This window comes from Apis laboriosa, unplaced genomic scaffold (genome assembly GCF_014066325.1).
Source record: "Apis laboriosa isolate Shangri-la unplaced genomic scaffold, ASM1406632v1 scaffold33_cov142, whole genome shotgun sequence".
Classification (NCBI taxonomy): Eukaryota; Metazoa; Arthropoda; class Insecta; order Hymenoptera; family Apidae; genus Apis; species Apis laboriosa.
The window spans coordinates 843,587-863,193 of NW_025222887.1; the positions used below are offsets into that span (position 1 = coordinate 843,587).

At 26.7% G+C, this 19,607-nt stretch overlaps 2 protein-coding genes across 2 annotated transcripts; both read left to right on the top strand.

Moving 5' to 3' along the window:
* The first annotated feature begins 90 nt into the window (after positions 1 to 90).
* Positions 91 to 6,183, top strand: LOC122714553 (signal recognition particle 54 kDa protein). Its single transcript, XM_043935982.1, has 9 exons — positions 91 to 307; positions 1,464 to 1,640; positions 1,976 to 2,205; positions 2,510 to 2,660; positions 3,457 to 3,605; positions 3,996 to 4,257; positions 4,481 to 4,589; positions 5,281 to 5,547; positions 5,763 to 6,183. The coding sequence occupies exons 1-9, from the start codon at positions 230 to 232 to the stop codon at positions 5,834 to 5,836; spliced, it is 1,497 nt and encodes a 498-aa protein (XP_043791917.1). The 5' UTR covers positions 91 to 229; the 3' UTR covers positions 5,837 to 6,183.
* A 3,830-nt stretch (positions 6,184 to 10,013) lies between these two features.
* On the top strand, positions 10,014 to 18,274 carry LOC122714596. Its single transcript, XM_043936073.1, has 9 exons — positions 10,014 to 10,101; positions 10,333 to 10,688; positions 10,919 to 11,120; positions 11,954 to 12,102; positions 12,396 to 12,767; positions 16,420 to 16,574; positions 17,107 to 17,390; positions 17,758 to 18,011; positions 18,095 to 18,274. Exons 1-9 carry the CDS (start codon positions 10,014 to 10,016, stop codon positions 18,263 to 18,265), a joined length of 2,031 nt encoding a protein of 676 aa, XP_043792008.1. The 3' UTR covers positions 18,266 to 18,274.
* The last annotated feature ends 1,333 nt before the right edge of the window (positions 18,275 to 19,607 follow it).

Sequence of the window (19,607 nt, forward strand, 5' to 3'; positions counted from 1 at the left end):
TGTATTAATATTGTTTCATTAACTAGCGTCAAATTTCAATGTCGAACCTTACCCTCTATTTCACTCACATTCAATGTTTCTTACTCTCATATGCGATGCATTTAAAAAACGAACGAGTCGAAGAGAAATAGCAACCTATAATTCTTAGGATGGTACCTCCCTCGATAATAGGCGCGTAGCAAACCCAAACGTGTGACTAATAAACAAGAAATACAGTAGTGATAACAAAATGGTTCTCGCAGATTTAGGACGTAAAATAACATCTGCACTTCGATCCCTTAGCAATGCAACTGTCATTAACGAAGAAGTAAGTATAATTCTATACAATAACATAACCTAAAATTCATTTGACACAAGTCATTAAAATTCTAACATATGTTGGTTTATTTTATTCGACATATATTATATTTTGAATATTTTTTAAACATTTTCACTTTTTCAATATAATAATTCAATAATTTAATAAACTTTAAAAAGTACGATATATATATTTTATCGAGAAGTCAATATAACAATTATAAAGAAATAAATTATTGTCAATAGAAATATCGTAACATTTTATATCATTATTTTATTATTAATTTTATCTTATATTTATTTAGGAAATATTCCCGAAAAAAATATCTATACGATACGTCATTATGTATATACGTATGATAAAATTAATTCAAAATTTATATCGGTCATAATTTTTGTTTATATTTGTATTTGTTCAAAAGGCAATCGGATAAAGATTTAAGAATGTAATCTGATTTAATAAATGAATTGAATTTATTTTCTAAATTTTTAAAATTTTTCGATCGTTTTTGGAATTAATATTATTTAAACGAAATAGTAATTATTAAAAAAAAAAAAAACATTGAGAAATATAATACAAATATTTTTTTCAAATAAGTACATACATGTATATATATATATATATACGTATATATACATATATATATCTATATCGCTTCTAAATATAAAAATAGATTCTTAAATATACGATTATCCAAAAATTTTAGATTATTGAAAAGTTGAAATATATATATACATATATAATAAAGAATTCACGATTCCTTTATCATAATTTAAATTTTTATATAATTTTTTTTAATATATCAGAAATATTATTCAAGGAGATAAGAACGATTAAAAAATTTTCATTATTTATATTCTTGGAAAATTTTTTATTTTTCTTATATATATTAATTTCTATTATAAAATAAAGATTGGTTTTATTAAAAATAGAGATGGTGTTTATATATAAATTTAAAACAATGAAATATTAATCGTTTCAAATTTTTTATTTTTATAATTATACGTATTCAGAATGACAAATAGATAAAATTAAAATTAGCTATTCTATTTAATATCTGTATACACATGGAAATGTTTGAAATAAATTGTAATAATATGAAATAACGTAATAATATTTTATTATTACATTAATATCTCTTCTTTTTATATAAATTTTTTTATAGGTTTTAAATTCTATGCTAAAGGAAATATGCGCGGCATTACTTGAAGCAGATGTTAATATCAGGCTTGTAAAAAAATTAAGAGAGAATGTACGTCTTGTAATTGATTTTGATGATATGGCTGGTGGTCTTAACAAAAGGAGAATGATACAGAGCGCTGTATTTAAAGAACTTGTAAAGGTAAAATGAATAATTTACTTATTTTTTGAAAACAAATACTGAAAATAAATATTTTTCCAATTAAGAAATATTAAAAGGAAATAGATTTAATATTAATTATATATGTATAATTTAATTAAATCAAATTAATCATCGTAGGATTTCAAAAATAGATTTTGTTAGCTTTAATTTTATTTGTATATATGTAAACAATTAAAATAATTATCGTATTTAGAATTAGAATCATTAAATATTTTATTCCAATCGATTCATAAAATTGAATAATTTATTTCATTATTTTTCAACTTTTTTAAAAATGATATCTATGAAATATCTTATGATACAATTTGTTGCAGCTTATCGATCCTGGAGTGAAAGCTTATCAACCAATCAAAGGAAGACCAAATATAATCATGTTCGTCGGTTTACAAGGTTCAGGAAAAACAACTACTTGTACGAAGCTTGCTTATCATTATTTAAAGAAAAATTGGAAGGCTTGTTTAGTTTGTGCAGATACTTTTCGTGCTGGTGCGTACGATCAAATAAAACAAAATGCAACAAAAGCAAGAATTCCATTTTACGGAAGGTGAGTAATTAATTAAAGTATTACTTATTATATTTCCTCATTAAAGCAAATATAAACGAATAAAAATATTTAAAAAATTTAAATATTTTAAAAGTATTATCGGTATTACATTAGGAAATTTTTACTAAAAATTTAATGTTACATAATTAGTGTTCTAAAAATTAGAGTTCTTGACAATCTTTTTTATATTATTTTTTTTTTAAAAAAAGATTTAATAGTAATAACATAATTCGTAATTTCGAAATAATTATAATTTTACAATTTATCATATAATAATATAAAAGAGTATAAATTTATTTTTTAGTTATACCGAAGTAGATCCAGTTACAATAGCACAAGACGGCGTTGAAATGTTTAAAAAAGAAGGTTACGAGATCATTATCGTTGACACAAGTGGTAGGCACAAACAAGAAGAATCTTTGTTCGAAGAAATGCTTCAAGTCGCGAATGCAATTGTAAGTATAATATTAAAATCGATAATAATTAATCCATATTTCTAAATATCAAGGAAATAGCTTACAATATTGATATTTATCGAAATTTGAGATGATTTTGATAAGAGATTCTCAATCGCGATTAAATTTTTAAACAAGAATCTAATTATTTTTGATATTATAATAATTTTTAAAGTTAATTTACTGCCGATATTGATCATTTTATACAGACTGTAAGAAAATTATTCGATCGAATTCTCAAATATGTTATAGCAGTTCTAAAATGTCAACATTATCTCCGAAAATTCATATTTCAGAAATAATTTATGAAAAATATATATTTTAAAAGTATTTTAAAAATATTTTGAAAATATTCTGAATAACGATTTATTAACTTTAGCTTTATTATACATATATTACAAAAAATACTCTGTGAAATACGCTAGAATATACTACAAAAAATACGCTATAAAATACGCTAGAATATATTACAAAAAATAAAGAATTAAAAATTCCCATACGACATATTGTCAATCGTTAAGTTTTTCAAAATTTTCCTAATCTCAATTATATTGAGAATCAAATAAATGTCAGTACGATACGTTTTGTTCTTCTATAATTTTTGTCCGAAACATTTTCCAAATATATCTTTCATATTTTTCGATATATTTAATCGTTTTTAAATTTTATTTTAAGATAAATCGTGCGTTAAATTTACGTGCGTGTAATTTTTATACAAAATGCACAATATTGTAAATTTGTGTAGAAATTCGTATATTTATTTTAATTAATAAATATAATTTATTATTATTTCTAGCAACCAGACAATATAATTTTTGTAATGGATGCAACAATAGGTCAAGCTTGCGAAGCTCAAGCAAAAGCTTTTAAGGAACGTGTTAATGTCGGTTCTATTATTATTACAAAACTCGACGGACACGCAAAAGGTGGAGGTGCTCTTTCAGCGTAAGTATTTATAATTTCTAAAAATAATTTTTTAAAATTTTTTTATAAATTAATTTTAAAAAATTTTTTTTCGAATTCTTTTATGATATCGTTACGCGTTCATAATCAATCATCGTTATCGTACGGTCTCAAATGTTAATATAAAAAACAAGATTATTCAAGACAACAATAATACCGAAAGATATCAATAATAATAATATTATTATTATTATTATTTTTAAAATATTTCTTTTTTTCTTTCTTTTAATCGAATCATCTTAATCAAGCATTATAATTATTTGAAGATTAAAAAAAAAAAAAAAAAAAAAAAAAAAANAAAAAAAAAAAAAAAAAAAAAAAACGTTTGTAATCGACAAAGGTTCTTGATATTATGTAAGTATATTTCTATAGGGTTGCTGCAACACAAAGTCCAGTAATCTTTGTAGGTACAGGAGAGCATATAGATGATCTAGAACCTTTCAAAACAAAACCTTTTATCAGTAAATTATTGGGTATGGGCGATATCGAAGGACTTATAGACAAAGTCAATGAATTAAATCTCGATGATAACGAAGAATTACTCGAAAAAATCAAACATGGTCAATTTACTTTAAGGGATATGTACGAACAATTTCAGAACGTTATGAAAATGGGACCATTTTCTCAACTAATGGCAAGTCTTATTTTTCTTATTTTTTTTTTTTTTTTTGTTATAAAAATCGTTTCCATACTTATAAAGAAGTTTTATATGTATATAATAAATTTATAAGATAATAAATTATTCAAATAATTGTACTTATCTCATTTTCTATTTCTATTTAATTCATATTGGATTTATTAATTAAAATATTTAAATTACATTATTTAATTAGATTAAACGTAATTTTTTTCATTAGGGAATGATTCCTGGCTTCAGTCAAGATTTTATGTCGAAAGGTACAGAACAGGAATCTATGGCAAGACTAAAACGTATAATGACCATCATGGATAGTATGAACGATTCAGGTTAATTGTTCTTTTTAATCAAATACTCGTTATTTTTATACCTTTATACATTTTACATGAAATTTAACATATAATACATTAAACATGAAATTTTAAATCTACATCTGTATATATGGTATGAAGCGATATGAAATTTTCGAAAGATATGAAGTATATGCAAATAAATAATTTCCTAAATAAAATTTAGATAGAAATAGAGAATTATCTATTAATAATAATTCGTGTTTAATCGGATATCGGTTAATTTTATTTATATTTTCAATTTTCAAATAAATAAATTTTCAATTTATTATCGAAAATAAACTTTTTCTTCTCTCTCTCTCTCTCTCTCTCTCTCTCTCTATATATATATATATATATATATATATATATATATATATATATCTATCTATCTATCTATCTATCTATCTATCTATCTATCTATCTATCCATTTTTCTATTTCTTTTGACTTATTTTTACATATAGAATTATTTCTTATTCGGTTATATCATCAATTTATGAGAAAATAGTTTGTTTTTAATGAACTTGATTGATAAAATTATCAAAAAAAAATTGAAAAATTATATATCGACATAAATATTTATATATACATTCGTACGTATGTTTATATTTTTATAAAATCTATAAAAATTTATGAAAATCTTAAAAATTAAAATACAATATTATATTAAATATAAGAAACATTTACAGAATTGGACAACAGAGATGGTGCAAAATTATTTAGTAAACAACCAGGTAGAATCACAAGAGTGGCACAAGGTTCTGGAGTGACTGAAAAAGAAGTCAAAGATGTAATTACTCAATATACAAAATTTGCAGCAGTTGTAAAAAAAATGGGTGGTATCAAAGGATTATTTAAAGCAGGAGATATGTCTAAAAATGTAAATTCAATACAAATGGCAAAATTAAATCATCAAATGGCAAAAATGATGGATCCTAGAGTTCTACATCAAATGGGTAAGAAATGTAACTCTCAAAGTAACTTTCGTTCTCGAGAAAATTCTCGATTCGATTCAATCCGACATTTTCCGGCTTCTCGTACGCCTCTAGAATTCAATAATATCATAATATTTGTATAATTTAAATGAAAATGAATATTTGAAAATTAAAAGAACTATTCTTTCTTTTTCTATTTCGATATTAAAATTTATAATAATATATAATATTTTCAGGAGGTATGCCAGGATTACAAAATATTATGAAACAACTTCAGCAGGGTGCAGCGGGAGGACCCTTAATGATGTGAATGTAGGATTACCAGTACCTGCTTTACGTTTAAGTTTATGTACATCAAGTGTCATTGAATCATTCCGTATCGATGCAAACACAGGACAGCGAAAGTTTCATATGAAATGCTGTGCAAAGCGCTTAACATATACGCGTGAAATCATTTTATATAGCTTGCACATTGCAAAATACTTGATGCACGACTTTCGCCGTCATGTATTTGGTTATTTGGAAAATGATACAACAACACTTGATATATAGAAAATGTTTATTGTAGAGATGTTAAGTTGCAGGCAGGTGATTTTACTCAAATGAATGTTTAAGTAAAATTATATTTGATAATAAAGTAATGATATAATAATCAAATGATATTCATCTCTCTTTCTCTCTATGTATCTATTTTTCTCTTCTTCCCTCCTTCCCCCTTCCCTTTTTAATTCACCCTTTTCTTTAATTCAATCTTAATTCGAAGATTTTAATACTTTCTTAATCAATTCTTTTTTCTAATCTCTTTAATCCTACTTCTCTTCTTTTTTACTTATTTTAGTTATATTTTTTTATACATTTTTCAATCGGAACGGAAGCCCTAAAAGATATTCAAAGATATTCATGTTATTTTAAAATTTTTGGAATTCTTTTTTTCATAAAATTTTCAAAATATTTCATAAAGATAAAAATTTCAAATATTTTTCGATCACATTTTTAAAATTTATCGGATATAATCGTGTCACAATTTCAAATAATTACAAGATAGTTGAAATAAAATATTACATTCAAGTTGGAAGAAGGGAAGATGGTATTTTTCAATACAACAATATTTTTTTTTCATTCATCGAATTAAACAAAGGAATTTTCGTTTTATATTTGTCATTTTTCAGGGAAAACGCGCTTAAAAAAGAGGGAGGATCGCAAGAGCTACCAAAATTCAAAAACAGAAAAGTTGAAAGTTTATAATCGAAATTAATCGTCAGTCAATTGTTCTTGATTGCCTATTTAAAATTTCATACATATATTAATTTTGTAGATAACAAGAAAAAATTTATATACATATATATATATAATTTAATCCCTATTTCAATATCTATATTTCAAATATCTATATCAAATATATTTACATATTTATATTAAATAAAATTTTAATCCGTGTAAGTTTTAGTACAGGCTCATCTATATTTGTAATTCCATTATATGACGTATTAAGAATACGAATTTTTATTTTCAAAACATGTAACATGCATATAAATAAAATTTTATATTAGATTTTGTATTTCTTAAAGCGAAAAAAATTGCTTGATTGAAAAAATAATGAAAAAAAATACGTATATATATATATATACACGTTAGTTTACGTATACAAATAATAAAAGCGAAACAAAAGATTATGGAGGTTGGGTTTCGTAAGTTAAAATAGTCAATATATATACAGTATATACAATAGTACGAAAAATGTCAATATAATGTGATGAATCAAAATTCAAACATTTCGATAGGTATAATAATAGAAAATGATATAAGTATTAAAATGATCACATAACGTGGAAATAATCATATTATAATACGACGAAATAGTACTATGTATTCATTGCATTAAGAAATTTAAATTAATTATATTTAACCATATATATATATATATATATATATATATATATATATATATATATATAATATACTTTCTATAATTTTTAATTAATAACATTAATTATGTCAAATATTAAATATAAAATAAATATGACGAATTATTTTTAAAATCATAAAAATATATACATTAAAATCATAAAAATATATACATTTTCATATACACAGATGCACGTTTCTTAAATTATTTAAGATTCTATATCTATGATTATATTAATACGATCATTTTTTATTTCTTAATTTGTTTCGCTTAAAAGATTCAAAGTAATTGAGAATAATCCAAGAGAAAAGAAGAATGAGAAACGCATTACAACTGTTTCGTTATATTATGCAAAACAAAGTTATTTTTTTATTTTTATGTATAAAATATATGTATAAAAAAATAATAATGTACGATAAAAAATATAATAATATAAATAACATTAAAATTTTTTATTCATAAATATTCAAAATGCATTATAGATAAATAGGGGCGAGGGAAAGTGGAAAGGGAGTCAGCGGAGGAAGAGGGAAGAAAGGAGACAGAAAGAGAAAGAGAATAAATTAGGAAAAACTATTTTATTAATTGTTAAGAAATTTTTGAAGATGATACGTCCAAAATAAGTAGGTACAAGGTTGCAATTGCCATTCGGATGGTAGGGAGATATCGAAGATCAGCGAATCGATATAAAAGAAGAACGAATACTAAAGCGGTGCCAGTTTTATTAACTTTCTTTTAGGTATCACATGGAAAAGTAAATTTCATTTAACGATACTCATCATACACGGATCTATCGAATATAGGTAAGTATTTATTATTTTTAGCAGATATTCCATTCGCAAAATTATAATACTTTATACATCTTTCTCCGTTATCAAGTTTCGTAAATAACGTAAATCCGAAATCTTGGAACACTAGATAACATAAATTCGAAGTAGAATTTATTCTTTATTTTTATTACCAACATTTTCATATCCAATCGTTTTCATTCTATTTTAATTCTATTCTTTTCACATTATTTATCATTTCGTAAAATTATTTTTCTCGTTTTTTTACGAATATAAACGAAAATATATCTACACTCAATTTCGTTTCACTTATTCGTAATAATTTTTCCATTTATGATATTATTTTAAAAAATTTGTTAATTTCTTTCTCTGCAAATAATATTTCCTGAAATAAAAATATATTTATTATATCTATTTCTTGTAATTTACTCGAATAATCGAATTTAAAACATGTATACTTATTATCAACAAATTATTTAGAATCAATATCAATCGTTATTCATTATTTCGAAATTTTTTCTTATTATTAGAAAACTAATATACAACTAATATGATTTTTTTTAATCAAAATTATTTTACAAATTTATCATTTATCATCGATAAATATATATGCGAAAATTTCAAGATATACGAATGTATGTATCATATAATTTAAATACTTATAATACAATGTATCATGTAATTACAATTATAACAAGAAATGAAAATGAAAATTAAAAATTTGAAAATTTCGACTTTATAATAATTTATCACAAGTTATTTAATTTTTCATAAATTATTCTTATTTACATAGCGAATGAAAATAATATAGCGAGATCATAACATTAAGAAACAATCTCTCTGGGATCTCTCTCATTGAATTAGGAATAATAAATATAAAATACGAAACATTATTTATTTAATTAAATTTTTTATTTAAATTCTTGTAATAAATTATCGAATAGCAAATAAAATGATCACAGCATTCGATTAAATAGATGGTAAAAATTTTAAAAGTTACATCTATAAATAATAATTACTAATAATAAAAATGGATGAATAAATGAGAGTAGTAAAGAGGGGAGAAAAAGAAGTAGAGAGGTAAAGTGAAACACTCTCGAGGTCGACGAAAGAATGACGCGAGTTCCAAAATATCATTCTTGGAATGTAGGACATTAGAAAAGTAAAAATCGTGAATCTCTGTATACGTGTATTCCTTTCTCTTTCGATCGAGACGATGCGGCCTGGATCAGCTATTTCCGGGTGATGGCTCTTCCTTTTTCCATAAATTAAAATTTCATATTTTTCACTATAATTTTGCCCCAACTTCTCGAGCATTTTTATAATATCTACATACGCATATATACGTATATAGTAATATTTTCTTCGTACATGTTTAGTCACGAATGCGTACGAATACAAGCGTATACGTATTCAATCTTTTTTATCTTTTTTTTTTTTTGCATTCGAAATTAAAATATGATTTTTACCATATAACGTATGTAAATTTTTGCCTCTCTTTTTTGTATACATTTAATTTGGCATATTTGGTCGTCATCATTGAAAAATCATTAAATAATAAGAAATTTTAAATATACGCAAAAATATAATTTTATCATATACAATTGAATACAATTGAAAAATATGATTAAGAAAATGAAATACTTTTACCGAAACGTACATTAAATTATAAATTATTTATTCATTACAATTTTACGATATTATTAATATATCGATAACCAAATTTTCTATCGTATACAAGTATCGCTTGTTTTTCAGATTTTTGCAGATTTACATAATAAAAAACAAAAGAGATGCTCATCGGATCATTAATATTAATTACTATTATTTTTTCAACAAACGGACTTCCTTATTCACTTCAAACCGAAACTTCTCAAACAGGTCTGTATCATATCATAATATCGGTTTCTTAAAATCCGAAAATATTTCAATATAAGATACATATACGTATATGATAAAATATTAAGATTATTTTATTCGAGATAAAAGTAAAATTTAATAACAAAGAAACAAAATTTCAATATCAAAAATTTTTTTTAATTAAAAAATGTGATTTTTCTTCTTTTTACTATTATTATTATTATTATCATTATCCTCTTTCTTTTCGAATAGCACATCGAAATTTTGAACAACAGGGATCAATCATATTTCAAAATTCCGAACAACAAGTTACATTTAAACCATCCGAACAACAAAAAGTAATATTTCAACCAGAAGAAAAAGATAAAATATTTCAAAATTCTGAACAGGAAAAATCATTATTATTCGAAAATATTCAACAAAATTACGAAGGAGAAGAAATCGACGAGAAAAATTATTTTATACCCGATGGCGCAAAATTTGCAAAACAACAAAATGATTTTACAATTAGTTGCATCGAACCAAATAGAATGTGCATCAACAAAAATAATTGCGTAAATGGCTATATCTCTTACGCCAAAAATATCTCTCATTCCTCATCCACTAAGGTATTATTTCTCGAAATGTTACAATTTACTTACATATTTCGTTACATAATTAGTACGTTTCGCGCGTTTAAAAAAAAAAAATAAATTCTATTCCATAATTTTTTACATTTAAGAAGATTTATTTAAATTTATTTACAATATATGCATATATACATTAATACGTATACTTATTTCGCGACATATCTACATTTTGGATTTTACCAGAGAATTTTGTTGTAACGATAACGCAGATTCAACAATGCAGAGTTTACGATCAAGTTTGTTGTACGATAAAAAAGGAATTGGAAGGGGGATTCGAAACATCTGGAAGAAACACAAAAAATAAATCTAACAATATAAGTCTTCAAACGGGGCAATCGTCCACAAACGTTCAAGCTGCGCTCGGAAAGATAGAAAAAACCGAACCAAATCCCATCGGATCTTCCGTACAAAGTATATTTATTTAAAATATTTTTATTCATCACATTTTTATTTTAATATAATACGCAAAAGAATTAACAAGATATCACGTATCAATAAAAAATATTATACGTAATTATAAATAAAATTAAAATAAATAAATATTAAATATTATATAATATTATTTAATAATAAAATATTAAATAAATTAAAATATTATACGTAATTAATAAATACGTAAATTTTAATATAAGTAATAAGTAAAATAATATAAGTATAAGTAAAATAATTAATAAGTAAAATTTAGATCATTAATTCTTGAAACGAGCGAGCAAACAATTCAATTCAATCGAAAGAAAAATCTCGTTCATAATCCATTTTTGCGTCAAAACTTTTATTTATTCGATAAATGTCATCTCGAAAGAAAAGAAAAAAATATACATTAAATCTTTTACAGAAATATCTTTATTTAAAAATATCAATCTTAACGTATTTAATTTCCGTTTTCAAAATTCCGTAGAAAGTATCGTTAGGTTGAAACCTAATGTTAAAAAGATTCGGAGACCGAATCGGATCGTTGTCCATATTTTTCGGATAACTTTGGTTAACGCATTACGGCTTATTCGATATTCATAGTTTTCTAAATATATTACGTAATAGGAGAATATATCGTATAATTGGCAAATCATAATATATATCATAAATTATTCAATTTCTTAATTTGCCGATTGCAAAATAAAATAATTAGTACAGATATATCATCAAGGAACGAAGGAATATACACGATAGAAATATTTTATCACTAAATTTCGATTCGATTCTTAATAACGGAATCTTAATAACAGATTTCTCGTTTCAATTTTTAGATATTTTCGCAATTCCAACTTATGCGCAGATCGGTTGCGCAGCTGCTCTTTTATGCGTCGAAGAACAATTTTGCACTATAGACGGTACGATCAGTTCAGAGCCCGTCAAGTTATCGGAAAAAGAAATTCTACGACGCGTTCCAACAAGCGTAAGTAAGGATAAGAATAAATCTTAAAATATACGTTAAAGTCGTTATAGTCGTATATACGTATATAATATCAATTTTAAACGATCAAATACATCATACATAGTACGTATAATAATTTTATCCATTCCAGGATATATCTTATCCTTAATATTTTAACATATAATAATATTCAAACTAATCGTTCAAATTATCCCATCGGTTATCTTAGGATCATTTTCACATTTAAAGATATTTTTTATTCAATTCTCGCGAAATTTAACTTAACTTAAGAAATACGTTTTGTTCTTTCACAGAGTTGTCAAAATCCCGACAACGGAATAATCGGCAAATGTTGTCGAGATCCCAATTATACGGATCCTTGGCCAACGGGGAATCTTCCAGCAAATTATTCCGGTGGATTCGACGAACAAGGATTTCCAACGTTTTTGAATATCGCAAAAGCGAAACCATCCAACTCACCACAATCTAAAACAAGCAAAACAATTGTAAAATATCATTCCATGGAACAACGATCCAAAAAAATGGAACAAAAATTTGAACCTACCTTAGTACCAGAAAATTCAGATATTTTTACCAAAACATTAATACCACCGATCGTAGGTCAAAATGAAAAAAATGCTTTTAACGCGGTACAACGAAAAATAAGATGCGGTATTAGAAATAAGGTAAGTACCTTTACAATTATTTCAATACAATAATTACAATGGAAATAGTATGAATAGATACAATAATAGATATACTTATTCGTTATACCCTCTAGCCGATATATCGCGCTCGTTTTCGATTTCTTTCGATCCAATAGAACGAGCGATAACTCATCCAGAAAGAGACTTCGGATCATCGTACATGTTTTTTTTTTTTTTCAAAAACGCTCACACTTTCAATCTCTCCTCGTTTTTCGTTCTCATCGCGCGAATTTTCTACGATTCCCCTCTTCAAAGACAAAACGAAGCTCGATTTTCGCGTCCTATCTTGCAGATCATAAGTTACCATAAGTTACACGTACCGTTCATCGCTAGAAAAAATCATTCTCACGAAAGGAATGCGGGTGCGATCGGTCAACGTGGGAGAAAACGTCTATTTTCACACGCATTTTTTTTCATTTCTATTCGTCACGTTGTATTCGTCACGTATACCAATCCGATCGCGACAGAGAGGGCAATAAAACGGCGATCCGTATTCAAATCTCGATGCATCGACATAAAATTCAAAGTATCAATATATAAAAATTTTTTTATTTCTCGTAACACGCGTAGGTTAATTACAATTTGTAACGATAATTTAATTTATAAATGTAATTTCGTATTTCAATTTAAGATAATAATTGTATACGAATAAGCTAGATATATCCATATCACATCATAATAATTAACAGTTTCGAAAATATTTCAGTCTCAGACGATTATCCTAACGTAACGTTCATAAATGAAAAATAATTTTTACGATTTCGAATATTTAAATTATAACTCTTTCACTATTACGTAGCGCGTGGTGTCAGCATCATCAACAAAAACCTCTTCAACAATTCTTATATACTCATTCCTACCGCGCTCGGTCAAAACGATCGGTAATCGTTTTTACGATTCAACGTAGATAATTCATTACCGAACATATATAAAACGAAGAACTTTCATCTCGTCCAAATTTATTTTCATATATAATTTCAATTATAAACTTAAAGAACCAAAATTTTATTTTTCCCATATAACACATTTCCGAAAGATTAATTTTCAATGTATCCATAAATCAATAAACCAGACTTTATATTACGCATATCTAAAATTATTTACGGAAAAAAATAAAATTAAACTTTTATTCAGTAAAAGAAATATCTTATTCAGCTTCGCTGCATTTTTTACGAATTATTTTATTCTCAAATGTACATTCGTCGCACGCATATTTTTCGTATCTCGAACAGATTTTCGTAGTTTCGTAATCTTTACGAAATATTTTACAGTTTTTCGTACGTACGAATCCAAACTTATCGATAGTTTTAGTACATGGTTTTCTTCTCGCGATTCTCGATACGCACCGCTCTATAGTCAATGGAAATAAAAATTCCTACCTCGAAATATTTTCACCCGTTGTTTCTTTATACAAAACCTAGGCATTTATTCCAATTAGATCCAAAATATCGAAAAATACCTGGAGGGATGGGGATCTACAATATCTCGACTTCATACCGACTTCATTTTCTTCTGTCATCCGGTTCATCTACACCAAATTTTGTATTATTATCAAAATTAATCGTTTCCGATACACGTTCGTTACTTTTTTCGATTTCTATCGATTTATGCATGGAACTTAGCAAGTAGCTTCGCGACCAGTGATACACTCGTAAAAAAATTATCCATCCTTGCGTTCTTTCCATATCCCGCGAACGGTTTCATCAGCTTCAGAACAACGAACTCTCCAAACGGAATCGAATATTTCCCAAATAAGAAAATTCATTTATTATTACAAGCAGAATTTTATACCAAATTTGTCCGGTTTGTTCGACCGGATATATCGAATAAATCTACATCTAGTCTTCGACCGGAAACAACCGCTCAGTGAAACAGCTTCGTTCGCGATGCTTTCTTCTCGAGTTTGTACCCTTTTACCGTTGTTATTACTACTTTCAATTGTCATCCGACTTCGAGATAGCCTTTTCTTTGCGTCGATTGTATATATTTAAAAAACTAAATAAAATACTTTTATCGACCGATCGCGGTAGATAGCACAAACTGCAAATATCTTTTAAAGAAAAAAAGAAAAAAAAAACTAGAAGTAAATATCGAAGAATATATCTTACGTATATTTTAGCAAAAAGTCATAAAGTTTGATAGCGATACGATAACGTTTAAATACGTTTAATACGCGTAAACGATCAATTCGACCGTAGCGGTAGGTTTAGCGTTCCTAAAAACGAAGACTCTAGCGAAGACCCCTCTTGCCTCTATGCCGTCACACGAGACACGTTTTTAGCAGAATACCATACTTATTTACATACATATACTCGCGACCGTAATCAATTCCAAACTACGAGCTTACATCAATATATAAATATTAGATTAACATAGATATTTACGTATCCCGTTTCGCGATAAAAATCTTAGAAAACGAAATCTAAAAATTAACTAACAAGCACGTATAAAAATATAGAAATAGATATTCGAAAATATTAATTTTCGATGTATGCTTTTTTTTTTTTCTTTATTTCCAAAATTTCTTCAATTTCTTTTATTTCCAAATAATCCATTTCCATCATCCTTTACGTATCGTATCTTTCGATAATTCGAAAAAGCAATATTTTATATTATTATACAAATCGATCAATTTTTATTCGATTAAATTCGTATCGTTACATTAAAAATATTTAAAAAATAATTTTTTTTTTCCACGAACGAACTACCTCGATCTTTTTCTTTTACGGCAGTACATATTTTATTGAATCCATAAAGTTTATAGATAGATTCGTAAATTCAACGATTTCGTACAGAATATTCGAAAACTTTGAAACGATCTCGAATTCAAAAATGATTAATCAACGAGCAAAAGGTTTCGAAAAAAAAAATTATTTTATTCGATACATTTTCAATTTTCGTATACAACGCGATTCGAAACTTTTCTCAATCTTTAATAAGTTTTCGTTATATCATATTATTTCCGTGTTCGAAAAATCTTTTTCTTTTTTTTTTCTTTGTTTTCTTGCAATTTTGTATATAATTAAAAAAATTACAAATCAGCGATATATATATATAAGTTGTAAATAATCTGTTCAGACAAATAACATAACACATCGAATATAAAATATTATTTTTTCATCGAAATCAAATTCTTTCTTGGAATCATTTTTTTTTTTTTCGGTGAACCGACCGAAACTTCTCGTTTCTTCTTTCAACGACAATAGTTAAAGGTTTAAAAAAATTTTCGATAATTTCTCGCAAAGATCGAGTCAACAAGTTCGACGAGACAAGAATTAACGTCTCGACGTCATTCGATTCAACTCGTAGAAATAAAATATATCGAGAGCGAATAGTAATTTTTTATCATCTCTCCCTTCTCCTTTAAAAAAAATTTTTCTAGTAAAATTAATCAAAGAATTCTATTCTTCGAAGATTTTTTAAATAAACGAACTTTAACGTAACGCAAACATGAAAAAATTGAAAAAAATCATATTTTCACACTTCAAATATACATATTACGTATATATAGGATACATTAAATTACTTACTTATCGAAATATTATCAAGAAACGTACGTACATATACGTACGTACGTATAAAAATCGAAACTTCGTTCAAAAAAAAAAGAAATATTTTTTTTAATTTTCAGGTACGACAAGAATCCGAAATAAAAGATTCGAAAACAATTTTTGCCGAAATTCCATGGCAAGCAATGGTCTTACATTCGAAGGAAAGAAAAATTCTCTGTTCCGGTGCTTTAATCGGTATTCAAGAAGTATTAACAGCGGCTAACTGCGTCGACAGGTAAAAAACAACGCCAACGATGTATTCTTTTTTTCACTTTCATCGCGTAAACGTTTAAATTTAATCTTTACATAAAAATTTTTCGAAAGATTCTTTTCGAGGGAAAACAAAATAATAGAATTCAAGAGATAAAAAGAACGGAGGAAATTATTTCAGGCAACTCGTTTCAAGCGAGTATATAAAGAGTATTCAAACGTATTCGAGAAGAACGTACAAGTTACGTCCTTGAAACAGAAGAAAGAAGGCGATGGATCGCCGAGATAGTTGGAATGACACGACGAATAATAGTTGGAATTTCACGATTCACGATTCGCGTAAAAAAAAAAAAAAAAAAAAAAAAAAAAAAAAAAAAAAAAAAAAAATCAGAGAAATTTCGAGACAATTAAAATATTTTAATCGATCGACGAACAAAGCCAGATCTGTTTTTACGTTTTACAATTTTTATGTTTTATTTTTAGCATAATTTCGATCAACTTAGACCCGTTCCCCGCGTAACGTTTCATTAATAGAAATATTTTATCGATCGATCAAGCCTCTCGCCAGAAGACGTTTCGATAAAGTTAGGAGAATGGAAATTGGGATACGAATCGAAACGCGACGAACCATTGCCTTTCCAAATCATCGACGTGTCGTCCATCGGTATACATCCCGGTTACAAACAAGGACACGGAGGATACGACCTAGCGATCTTACATCTCAACAGTCCCATCATTTTCGATCTTCATATAAATCCTTTGTGTTTACCCGATTCAAAGTATCTATCACGAAACGACAGACCGTGCATCTCAACCGGTTGGGGAAAATCCATCCTTCAAGGTAATATTATTTATATATATATATATATCGATAAAAATAAAGTATCTCGTAAACTCGATTCTCTCGGGAATCAAAAAATCTCAAAGAAGAGTGTCATCGAGTTCATTTTCTCTTACTTAGCTAAAATACTTATCGCCGTTATATTCGCGCATCGGGTATCATTATTCGAACGCTAATTAAAATTCATCGTATCTCGTAAACGATACAATTGAACGACAAGACATACGTTCGCGTTAATTCTCTTTTTGCACGTTTTCGATTCGTAACACAAAAATAATCGGACGAAACACACAAGAATCGTACGAATAATCGAAAAGAGGACGTAGAATCGAAAGGACGAATCGATCAATCGCACGTTTGGTTTCAGCACATTACGCCGGTGCAATCATGCGCGCAATCGACATGGACGTATTGTCGAGGGAACGTTGCAAGGAACAATCGCTAAGGACAAATTTGAAAATCAACGACGTGGAAGAAATTATCTGCGTTACACCTAAAAAAGAAATTAATAACGTTTGCGAAACGGATATCGGAGGTCCTCTCGCTTGTCAAAACAAAGACGGTTTTTACGAATTGGCTGGAATTTATAGTCGAGATACGGGATGTCTTCCAACAAATCAAGTAAGACGTTTCTCAATTATTCTTTTCGGAATTATATTACTCATTATTCGTTGATATTTTAATCGATAAAAAATCGATTTCAGATCGCCGTGTTCGCTCCGTTAGACGTATCATGGTTAAAACGAGTAACGTTCGAATCTCCATCCGAGGAAAGAAAAACAAACTCGACGCACGACAAAGAATCTTCTTCAAAGGATTATAGGAAGAGCATTTTGATCACGGATAATCAATATCTACCTCCAAGTCGAAAATGAATCAATCGATACATTTTATTCGCAATTATCATTACAATTTATTATTTAATATCTCGTTACTTCGTTTTATACAATAATTATTAATAAAATTATCAATCTTTTATCACTACGCTTCGTATCGAATCGAACGAACGGCTAATTTAATTAATTCCGAACGTCGCATATCAGTTTAGAAAGAAAAATACGATTTAAAGCGATATATCTTTACGACGATTTCATTTTTTTTTCATCACATAACGGAATAATCGAATCGCACAAGAAAATTTAAAGAAACGTCGCAACAATCTCAACAAGATCGAGAAGACAGAATTTTTAAATCTCTATATCGTCGTTTATAATCGTTAAAACGTTACATCGTTATTCCTTACACTCGTCGTATTTTTTTTCTCGAAAGCATATTTGCACAATTATCTTTCGTATTCAAATTTTTAAATTCGATTTAAAATCGAATCTCGTACGATCAAACGGTATTTCATTTCGATAATTTTAACGATGTTTCAACATTCGAAACGTAAAAAAAAAAAAAAAAAAAAAAAAGAGAAAAAACGCGTAAATCGAAAATGAAACGAAAAAAGGGAACAATTCGATCTCTTTCGATGATTATATTCTTTTCTTTCTTCAAATCTAATTTACCGGTTTAGAGAATTATTTTTATCCTTAGATTCGACTCGTTTCGTTCTTCGTTTTATCATCATCCTCGTATTCGAGAAATCTTCGATCCTCCCTTTTATCGATTCACGTATTCGTAATTATATTATTATACTTTTATACTTTATTTATTCAACGATCATTTAAATTTCAATATTTCATTCATATATTACAATAAAATCCCGATAAAATCTTTAATCGGGAAGCAAAAAGGAATAACGGAAGTTCGTTCCATTCCGCGTTTGGAAAACGACTACGATTAAATCGATTACGTATGCAATAACAATGGACGCGACATCGCGCGACGATTCACGTTCGCGACGAATATTCGCAAGAGTATCAATATTTATTTCATTTCATTAATTTATCGATTATTATCCCGATGCCTCTTTTTTTTTCGTTCTTACGTTACGTTTATAAATTTTTAATTTTAATATTTTTCGTTTCTCTAGAATAGTCTAATTTTTTTTTCATTATTAATTTATAAGATTTATAAAAAGGTTCAACGACATTTTTTCTTTATCTTTTCTCTTCTTTTAATTTTTTAATCATTTTTTGTTGAATTATCGTTCGAATTATCAATATCATAAATCTATTTAATCGTCAAAATTTAGTTATGTTCTTTTTTTGCAAAGGTATCTTTTATACCTGTTGACGAATTTATTTTTTTTTCTTTTTATTATTCGCTGCGCTT

Excerpts from the sequence above, each read along its gene's own strand:
- LOC122714553 (XM_043935982.1), top strand. The coding sequence starts at position 230 with ATGGTTCTCGCAGATTTAGGACGTAAAATAACATCTGCACTTCGATCC. Across the intron at positions 2,206-2,509 it reads AGAATTCCATTTTACGGAAG|TTATACCGAAGTAGATCCAG; the intron begins GTGAGTAATTAA and ends TTTATTTTTTAG. Across the intron at positions 4,258-4,480 it reads GACCATTTTCTCAACTAATG|GGAATGATTCCTGGCTTCAG; the intron begins GCAAGTCTTATT and ends TTTTTTCATTAG.
- LOC122714596 (XM_043936073.1), top strand. The coding sequence starts at position 10,014 with ATGCTCATCGGATCATTAATATTAATTACTATTATTTTTTCAACAAAC. Across the intron at positions 10,689-10,918 it reads CTCATTCCTCATCCACTAAG|ATTCAACAATGCAGAGTTTA; the intron begins GTATTATTTCTC and ends ACGATAACGCAG. Across the intron at positions 12,768-16,419 it reads GATGCGGTATTAGAAATAAG|GTACGACAAGAATCCGAAAT; the intron begins GTAAGTACCTTT and ends TTTAATTTTCAG.